The sequence below is a fragment of the Triturus cristatus genome, chromosome 12 (assembly GCF_964204655.1).
Source record: "Triturus cristatus chromosome 12, aTriCri1.1, whole genome shotgun sequence".
NCBI classification, from domain to species: Eukaryota; Metazoa; Chordata; class Amphibia; order Caudata; family Salamandridae; genus Triturus; species Triturus cristatus.
The window spans coordinates 856,644,822-856,654,983 of record NC_140595.1 but is presented as its reverse complement, the minus strand read 5'-3'; the positions used below and the strand labels follow the sequence as shown (position 1 = coordinate 856,654,983).

Here is a 10,162-nt window from a genome sequence, read left to right as displayed (position 1 = left end):
GTATGAGGGGAAATTCAGTAATGCTACTTCCTGTGGAGACGGATGACAAGAAAAGTGAGTCACTGAGTGAGAGTGTGTGTCTATGTGTGAGGGAGAGTGAGAGAGAATCAGTGAGAGTATGAGTGAATGAGAGTGAGTGAGTATGAGTGGGAGAAGTGAAGTGAGGAGATGTGGGATTGAGATTGGGAGAGTGGGGCAAATTGGTTGTTGGTAATATACCTTTCACAACATATAATTGTGTCTTCTATTTCCTCTGCAACATGATCACAGTGCCCCAATGGATAGGTCCAACCTGACTCTGGGAAGTGGATTCCTTCTCTTGGGCTTCTCAGATGCATCGCCCCAGCTGCAAGTGCTTCTTTCTGTCATGTTTATCCTTACATATCTGATAACTCTCTTTGGAAATTTACTAATCTTTGTCATCCTCACCCTGGACGCAGCCCTGCACACACCCATGTACTTTTTCTTGAGACATCTCTCTCTGGTGGATATCTGCTACATCAGTGCAACTGTCCCAAAAACACTGAGCGGGTTGCTGTTCAAGGACAGACACATCTCCTTCATCGGCTGTGTGACACAAATGTTCTTCTTTGCCATGTTCGGCATCACAGAGTGCATACTACTGACAGTCATGTCTCTCGACCGCTATGTGGCCATCTGCATCCCTCTTCGGTACACAACCATCATGAGAAGCTCAATGTGTGTTCAGCTAGCCTCAGGCTCTTGGACCTTAGCGCTAGCCTGTTCCATTAGCTTGACCTCTGTGACCTTTAGCTTACCCTTCTGCAGGTCTCATGAAATACCTCACTTGTTTTGTGATCTCCCATCACTCATGAAGCTGGCTTGTCGGGACACATTTATTGCAGAAGTTGTTAATGCTGCAATGAGTGTCTTGGTCATGATGGTGCCTTTAATGCTTATTGTAATCAGTTACACATTCATTATCTCAAAAATCTTAAAAATCAGATCCAGCGAAGGCCGAAAGACTGCTGCTTCAACGTGTGTCTCTCACATAGTATCTGTAGTGTTGTTTTATGGTACCACTATTCTTACATATGGTCAACCCAAGCACTCCCTTGGTAGGGTATTTTCTGTCTGCTATGCTTGTTTAATCCCCATGTTGAACCCTTTGATTTATAGTTTAAGAAATAAGGAGGTGAAGGGAGCTCTAAAAAAGCAGAAGGTAATGAATATATTTTCCTTGATGCTGTGAAGAACACATTCAGTATGCTTTGTGATGTACTGTAATGGAGTCTGCCCTTCATTCACTGAATTGGTTGTAAATGTATTCACCCATCCATCAATCTGTTGTCTGCTGGCTAATGCTGGCTGCAGCCACCGATCACGCAGTTATCATATTTTGATGAGTTTGTTGATTCATGCATATTATTATAGGTATATTGAACAGATATCATCAATTCACTGCCATGCTGAGCATAGTAGCTAAAGAAGTATATGAATATAAGGAGCCGTTTATCATCTTATAAGTTGAGATCATAGCAACCAGTAGGCTGCTTGTTCCAAGCAAACTCTTGCTTGCTTAACCTTGGATGTGTTCAGTGAAGTAGGTCAATGTCTGCACTACACACTCTATGGGCCAGATGTACAATGTTTATTTGAGGTTGCAAATGCACTGATTCACAGAATCAGTCCGTTTGTGACTGCAAAAAAACCATTTTTTATTGTACAAAGGCCCAATTTGCCATTCGGTCACCTTTTACTGAATTGCAGTTAGGGTTTGCAATTCGGTATTAGGAAAGGGCGTGGTTAGGGATTCCCTTCCTAATACAGAATCTCATTGGTATGTGTGGATGTTTTGCGACAGAAATGCGGTTGCGAAACATACTTCAAGTAGATGTTAACCAATGTACAAATGTGACCCCTTTCCATTAGTGAATTTTTGTAAAAGCATTTTAAGAGCAGGCAGTGATCCCATGCACCAGTGCCTACTCCTAAAAAAAGTAAAGATACATTTTCTTTTTTCTTTTTGATGCTGTATTTAAAACAAATGCTTTGTTGGAGAGCAGTCACAGACATGGTGGTCAGCTGACCCTAGCAGGCCACCATCCCTAACATTTTTGCGATTCCAAATGGGTTTAAACTGATACCAACCTCATGAATATTAATGAGGTAGGTCAATTTGCAATCCACCGGGTGTCAGACACAATTGTACATGGGTATTGGCGATTACCAAATAGTGAATCACAAACATTTGCTATCTGGTAATCACAACCATTTCCCTACATGCATCTGGCTCTACATGAGTACCGTGACATGCATCCATAGATCTTTGCACTTTTTTCTGTGAATCCGTTCTATAGTGGTCATCTGCTTAATCAACACTAACATCACTGCCAGCCAAAGGTGGTGTGTTGCCGTCCATGGACAGACACATCTCCTTCAACATTAATCTTCTGCTTCACCCTGTTTAGGATCACAGCACGAATGCTACTGACAGTCAAGTCTCTCAATCACTCTGCAGTCATCTGAATCCCTATTCACTACACAACTATCACGAGGAGTTCAATGTGTGTTCAGCTGGCCTCAGGCACCTGAATCTTAGGGCTAGCCTGTTCCCTTAGCTTAACCCCTATGTCCTTCTGTCGGCCATTCTGTCTTGTGCAATACTTCACTTCTTTGGCATTGTCCCATCACTAAAGAAGTTAGCATCTGAGGATATCTTCATCACATATGTTGTGACTACTGAAATATGTACCTTTGGCTTAATGGTACCATTTGTGCTTGTTGTATTTAATTACATATTCTTCATCTCAAAGATCATGCAGATCTGATCCGCAAGGCAGGCGCACAGCGGTCTCTACCTGTGGATCTCTGACGTGTGCTCTTTGGCACAACTATTCTTACATATGATCAACCCAAGTCAGGTCGCTCCCTGGATAGGGTATCTTATGTCTTCTATGATGAGTTATCCCCCATTTTGAACCCTCTAATATATGGGTTATTAAATAAAGAGGCCAAAAGAGTTCTTAAATGACAAAAATAAACATATAGTCATTGTAAGTACAGTTTGAATACTAGGCCCACAATGTACAACTATGCCACTGAGTCAACATTTTAAATATGTGTATGTGCATTAAATAAAAATCAAATACCATAGGGGGCAAATAACAAAGACGAAGTGAGAAAAAGAAAATAATGATTTAAAGGAGCGCTAAGGAGACAAAGGGGGATAACCAAGAAGGAGAAAATAGTTTGGTATAATATGTTGCTGAATCCTGAAGTTCAACCTATGTTAATGTATGGTATGGTAATATCAGAAGAATTGCAGGACTGGAATCTCTATTCAACTATTTAGTTCCAATCAACAACACATGTATGTCAAGGTGTCCTTCAAGTTTTTAAAGTATGATGTCCATTAGATTTATAGTAGCACAAAGAAAAATCTTTATACTAAGTATCCCTTCTCTGGCACGCGCTTCCATTATATTGACTGGACTGTATGTCAAAGTAACAATAGATTTTAGAGTGCAAAAAAAAAAAATGTAGTTATGTTTCAAATATAGACCGCTCTCCCTGCTGGCCCGCCCCCCGCCCTCCTGAGGATTCAAAACACCTGTTTGCAGCTAAACGAGTGGGACACTTTGCTCAAATTGTTTGGACACTAAACGGAGGAGTTTAGCACTGCCAACTGCCGGCTCACCTGTCTCTCACTCGGCGCCCTTCCACCTCTCGGCGCACCCGCTTCGCGGGTGCCCCTTCGCCCGTCTTGAGGAGAGGATCACACCTGACGTTTGCGAGGAGTACTGAGGAGGAAAAGCGGCATCAGGCGTGTGGCTGCAGCAGGGCTTCATAACAACATCCTACTCCCGCAGCGCGGGACGCAGCCCGGGCGAAGACGGGGCAAAGACAGGGCCGTTTTAGGCCGTTAGAGACCGTGTAAGACCGGACCGGGCCATTCCTCTTGGCTTTTAAGTTTTGTGTCACATTAGTTGACCTTTTTTCCCTACTCACACACAATTGTAAAACCCCTCTCACACAATGTTCTCGCGAGAAACTAGGAGTAAGGCTACTAAGATCTCCAAAAAGGCTACAGGCACCCTAGATGATTTTATCACCAGGACCAATCTCTCAATTGATAATGAAATAACTAAACTTCAGCACAAAGTCTCAGTAGAACTTGAGAGTGCTAGGAGGCTCTCATCTGAATTTGCGCTTGGAAAAAAATCTTCTCTAGGCAGTATTGCAACCTCTAAAACGCCTGATCGCATTACTGGCACAAAACCAATTATAATTTCGGCTGAGGTTCACTCAACAGCAGATGAAATAACTCCTCTTAATTATCAGGAACCTCCTGGGCCTTCTGTTAGAGCCGAAACTGGAAGCCTATCACTGCTGAATTTTCCAAAGGAGAGTGCTGAGGATATCGTAAATGAGGAGACCTGTCAGCTACTAGCTGAGATAGAGTCTAATAAAGGCAAGTCATCTGCCAAGGTTGCACCAAAACACAAAAGAAAACGCAAACACCTAACCGCTTTTGCTAGGAAAAAAGCAAAAGTAGCTCTTAGCCATAATATCACGGGGGGAGCTCCAAGTATGCCTATTGCAACAACTGACATTGTACACGATGTAGCCCCAGCAACTGTAGAAAATACTAATGCTATCACAGATGAACAAATCTTTATCAGCATGTCTGATCACTCAGCTAGTGAGGGGCAAAGAGTCTCGTCTGATATGGCAGAACAAGATGGTGGAAGAGAAGAATTTTTAAAAATAGTTTGGGAGACCCTAAAGAGATTACTTAAACCACTAGAAGTCAGGCTTACTGACATTGAGAACCAACTTCTTGAAGTTGAGAAAAGTGTTATCACTTTGTCAAGTTTAAGCCTTAACTGTACTGATGTGCCTAGAGCCATCCAACAAACTCCAGTTCTCGCCCCGGACCTAACAATAAACACATATTCATCGATTGTGCAGCAAAAAAAGGAGGGGATAGTAGGGAATACTAAAGCCAAACAACCAATTAGTAGTACTAAAGATAAACCTAATTCAACCCCCTCAACTTCTACTGCTGTAAATGCTACCAGTAAACCTTTTCAGAAAAAGCAGGTACATAGTAAGACTTCTCAAATGCCAATTGTTCCCTCTACCCACTCCTCCAACCAGAGCGTATTAGTCCCAAATAAATCTCGACCTAATCCGCTTGCATTTTCCCATATTCCTTCTGTAAGCAATCAATCCCTGCCAGATAAATCTTCTATAAATACTACTCATAAGTCAAACCATCAGTCTAGCCACACGCATAGTAACTTTAGAGGAGGGTATATAGATCTGCCCCCAGACGCTAGTCCATTTGTAGTCGTCCTCACAGGGGTACCAGAATTGGATAGCCAATATGAAGAAAATTTTCAATCTTTAAAAAATAAAGTGATTTTTTGGCTAGACAAATATAAACCCATTCCTAACCAGATGAAAAGTAAGATTCTTATGGTTAGGAGGGTACCATGGGTAGGGCCAACGGCCAAATCAACCACGGGTGACTGTATTGTCATATCCTTCGAAGAACCCCAAAGTGCTGAACTAATATGCAATTGGAAATCGTACGGTGTGAATCCTTCCATCGAAGCTAGACCCTTACCATTTTTTTACCCTTTACCTAGACCCATTCATCATGTCCCCAAGTGGAACTATGTCAACCATTATTATGGCAGTGCTCCCAATTTGGCTAGACATGGTGATTATAATATGTGGTCTGGCATTACCACCTCCAACAGATTTAGTTGCCTTGACGCTGTCGATTGACTTGCCACTATGCCTGACTGTATCTCTAATTTATATGACACCTTCTGTAGCATGGATAAAGGTAATACCAAACTAAAAAATGTACTACATTTGCATGATGAAGATCAGACCATTAAGGTTAGGATGCATAGGACGGTCTCAAATCCCCAGAACGTGGAACTATCTTACAAAGCCAGAGATGTATGTTATAGTAAAGCTAAGGGTGGCCCGGCTGGGGGATCTAATACCGTAGTGAAAGAAAGAGTCAGGGATGCAGAGAAAGACATGCTAAATTCACAGCTAGGCATTTTATCTAAACAGTGTGTAGTCAATCCCTCCAATGTCACCCAGAGTCTATCACCTCGTCTACTTATTTTATCTTGGAACATCGCAGGTGTTTGTAAGAACTTAAAAGACCCTGACTGGGCAGACTATATTGACATCTGTGATATTTGTCTGCTACAAGAAACTTGGGCGATAGAAGTTCCACATCGGGTAGGATTTAAAACTTATGGCATTGAGGCAGTACAGTCCATTCGAGGAAGACCATCGGGGGGCCTATTAATTTGGCTAAAAATCACCTTGCCCATGCAGGTTGATCTTGTTGACACAGGCTCTCCGGATATCTTGGCCCTAAGGGTTACTCCACCCTGTGGAAACAAATGTTACATAATTAATGTTTATAACAGACCGATTGGCCACTCCAAGGGTTCACCAACATTTGAAGCCCTGGATCTCCTCTTGAAAAACGTAGTTGGAGACATCCCGGTTATCTTGGGAGGAGACTTAAATTGTAATTACGAACCTGTTCTGGGCATTTCTGATGTGTTTGAAGATGAGGACCAAGCGTATAATATCCCTCAGCTTGGTACCTCAAAATCTGTAAAATACTCCACATTGGCTAGCCAATTATTAAGACTCACCGCAGACCACGGCCTTAGAGCAGGAAACGGCCGTCTCCCATCGGACTTGCAAAAACAACCAACCTTCTCTAAAGCTAAAAGTAGTCTAGATTTTGTTCTTGTTTCTCTTAGCATCTGGCATTTTTTGATCGATCTGAAAGTAGTAAGCAGGGGGGAAAGCGATCACTATCCTTTAGAACTTTACATCAATATGAATTTGTTTAGTGATACTTCCATAACATCAACTGTAAGTACGTGTGAGGACGTCCATATAAACAACAACAGACGTGCAGTAAGATGGTCACGTGTTCTGGCGGATGGTAAGGCCTTAGCATTGGTATACTCTCTTTTTGAGCAAACGTTTGCACACACAGTTGACCATGCCTTCTTACCTGAACATTTTGATCATTTTGTTGATCTCCACAAAATCTTCTTTTCAGAACTAAAAACGTATCTATCAGATATGCCGAGAAAAAAACAACAATCTATAAGAGTGGCTAATCACGGAAAGTTATGGTATGACCACTCGTGTAGGATTGCTAAAAGAAACTTATTGCTTGCCATTAAAAACAAGACAAAAGAAGAAGTTAATCTTGCAAGGGTTGAATACAAACGTATACTTAAAACATCTAAAAGACTATGGGAAGAATCAATTTGGGCTGAAATGTTAGCTGCAGCAAAAATTAATGATAATGTTGGCTTCTGGAGGCTGGTGGCTAATGGGGGGCATGCTGGGAGAGCTGTGAAAGATGCATTCCTGGATGAGATGACCTGGGTAACTCACTTTACAAATCTTTATAAACAATACGATGGCGACAGTAAAGCGAGTTTAAGGTGCCCCCCCTTTATTGATTCTCCCATTATTGAACCCCTCAATTTTACACTGGATGAGACAGTAAGGGCGATCAACGAACTTAAAAACACCAAAGCCCCTGGTCCTGATAAAATACCGGGGGATCTTTACAAACATGAAGTTGACGTCTGGGCCCCATATGTGAACCGCCTTTTTAATGCTTTATCATCAAACTGCAACTTTCCTGATAGTTGGCGTGCAGCGGAGATTGTGTTAATATTTAAAAAGGGGGATAGATTGACACCCTCTAACTACAGACCCATTAGTCTGATGGACACGCTCCAAAAATTATATGCTAAACACTTGCTATACAGGATCAACGACTGGCTGGAAGACTCGAACATAATTTCCAAATTTCAAGCTGGTTTTAGGAGTAGGACCAGCACTATTGACCAAATTTTTCGATTTTGTTGTTTGATTTGGAAGTATGTGCACATTAAAAAAGGTCACCTGTATGTTGCCTTCGTTGACCTGAGGGCTGCATTCGATCTTGTCCCACGCAGTCTACTTTGGAAAACTCTAAGAGAAATGGGTCTACCGGGATGCCTCCTAGCCCAAATAGTCGAGCTACATGCTGATAACTTTGCAAACATTAGGTGGGGCCCTAATGGCGAGTTGACACGTAATATTCCCATTGAACGCGGGGTTCGCCAGGGATGTGTCCTGGCCCCTACCTTGTTTTCGCTGTTTATTAATGATGCTCCTGCTTATCTGAATGTCTGTGTTAACGATTCGCCGCGGCTCAATGGTGAAAGGGTGCCTGCGTTGCTCTTCGCAGATGATACATTACTTATATCTCAAACAAAAAAGGGCCTCCAGGCACTCCTTAATTCCTTCAGTCGCTATTGTCAGATAAAGGGCCTGGAAATCAATGCTGACAAAACAAAATGCATGTCATTAAATCCCAGTATGCCAGATAGAGGGTCTTTAACCCTGAATAGCCAAAAACTAGATATTGTGGAAAACTTTTCCTATCTGGGTGTTGTGCTTGATTCCAAACTTAGTTGGAAAGCCCAAATCGAGAAAAGCAAGATAACATATGCCCAAAATGCTAAGCCAATTTTATGTAAAATGAATACTAGCACGAGTAAAAGTGTAACCCCGGTTTTAGAACTTTTTAAATTCAAAATACAATCTGCTGTGCTTTATGGAGCAGAGATATGGGGCGCATGGGCCAAGAATAGCTTTCAAAATCTGGACAACAAATTCATGCGTGCCTCTGTAAGGGTCCCTAATAGTACACCTCTTTTACCTCTCCAACTTGACCTGAACCTTAAGAGAACAGACCACCTAGCTATCTTAAGACCATTAATATTCTGGGTTAGGCTTTGGTCCACCCCGGAATTGATAGAATATAGAAATGGTCTACATGAACTGATGACCCTTGATTCTTTTAATTCCATCCAATGGCTAGTGCATATTAAAAAATGGTTTACACTCCTGGGCTTATATTCCATGTGGGAGGCTCCCGACAAATTGCCCACCTCTTCTAAACTAATAGTTAAGCGAGCTTTTTGGACCCACACGAACAGAAATTTAGTGGATGGAATTAGTGTAGGCTCCGCAGTCCAGTTCTTTTTGTCATTTAAGGATGAGTTTCGTTTTGAACCATTCCTGGACGAGATAGAGCCTCCTATTGCAAAAACCCTTTATTTAAAGTTCAGATATGGGATACTTATGCTTAATTACAACACCGAAAGATGGGCACAAAAAAGAATGGGAGAAGCGAATGTTAAAAAGGGGTGTTGCCCTATGTGTTCCAATGTCTGTTCTGAGAATGAAGCTCATATGTTTTTTGTCTGTAGCGCCTACATGAATGCTAGAAAGAAATGGCTAAAACCAATGTGCAACCTTTTGGGAACCAGGTCCTGCGTTATAGCCTTTAGGATCATGAAAAGTAACTCAACCCAGTACATTGTATTTAGCATAAGTAAATTTCTATACTCTGCCTACATAACTCGTAAGAAACAAGGACAGGTACTTTGAGTTGGAAATATGTATATGTTTACAAATCTCTTACATTTTTAATATTTTTATATATTTTTAAAAATTTGAAATGAGATGAATTGTAAAAGGTATTCATTTTTTGTGCACTATTCTCTTAAATTGCTGCTATGTTTACAGTTTGATTTTTTTTAATGTATGTATGTGACTTTTATGGCCAAAATGGCCGAAATAAAGTAATAATAATAATAATAAATATAGACCCTTTGGTCTAAAGTCTATTGTTAATCACTTTGAGAAAAATAAAGCTTGTAGTATTTATGTTAAATAAAATAAAACACAATACCAAGTAAACTTTTACAAGAAGGAACCATATTCATAACTGAAGTTATGTGACCAAAAAACACCCCGAATTTTTGAAATGGGGAAATACGAGACAAGCTTCTGTCGGCAACGTTGTGGCTCATCGTCCATATTAAGCAGTAGGTAAACAAAGCCTTTCAGCATCAGTCGTGGTGTATGAGTGATTTGGTCAGGTAGCGAGGCTGTGTAATTCACTTTTATTGGTCGAAAACTTCCAGGTCACGTATGGAGGGTTAGCCATAATGACTGAGCTCACAGTAAGCAACGATCTCATCGGGTGGGGGGATTTATGGCTGGAATATTTTCATCAGCCTCTTGTAGACCAATACACCATCAACAGAGTACTGTGTGAGGTAGGGAG

The 10,162-nt window shown here is 41.3% G+C and overlaps 1 protein-coding gene across 1 annotated transcript; it reads left to right on the top strand.

Annotated features, from left to right (window-relative positions):
- Nucleotides 1-277: 277 nt before the first annotated feature.
- Nucleotides 278-1,213, top strand: LOC146783107 (olfactory receptor 2D3-like). The gene has a single exon (XM_085637298.1). It carries the CDS (start codon nt 278-280, stop codon nt 1,211-1,213), a length of 936 nt encoding a protein of 311 aa, XP_085493424.1.
- The last annotated feature ends 8,949 nt before the right edge of the window (nt 1,214-10,162 follow it).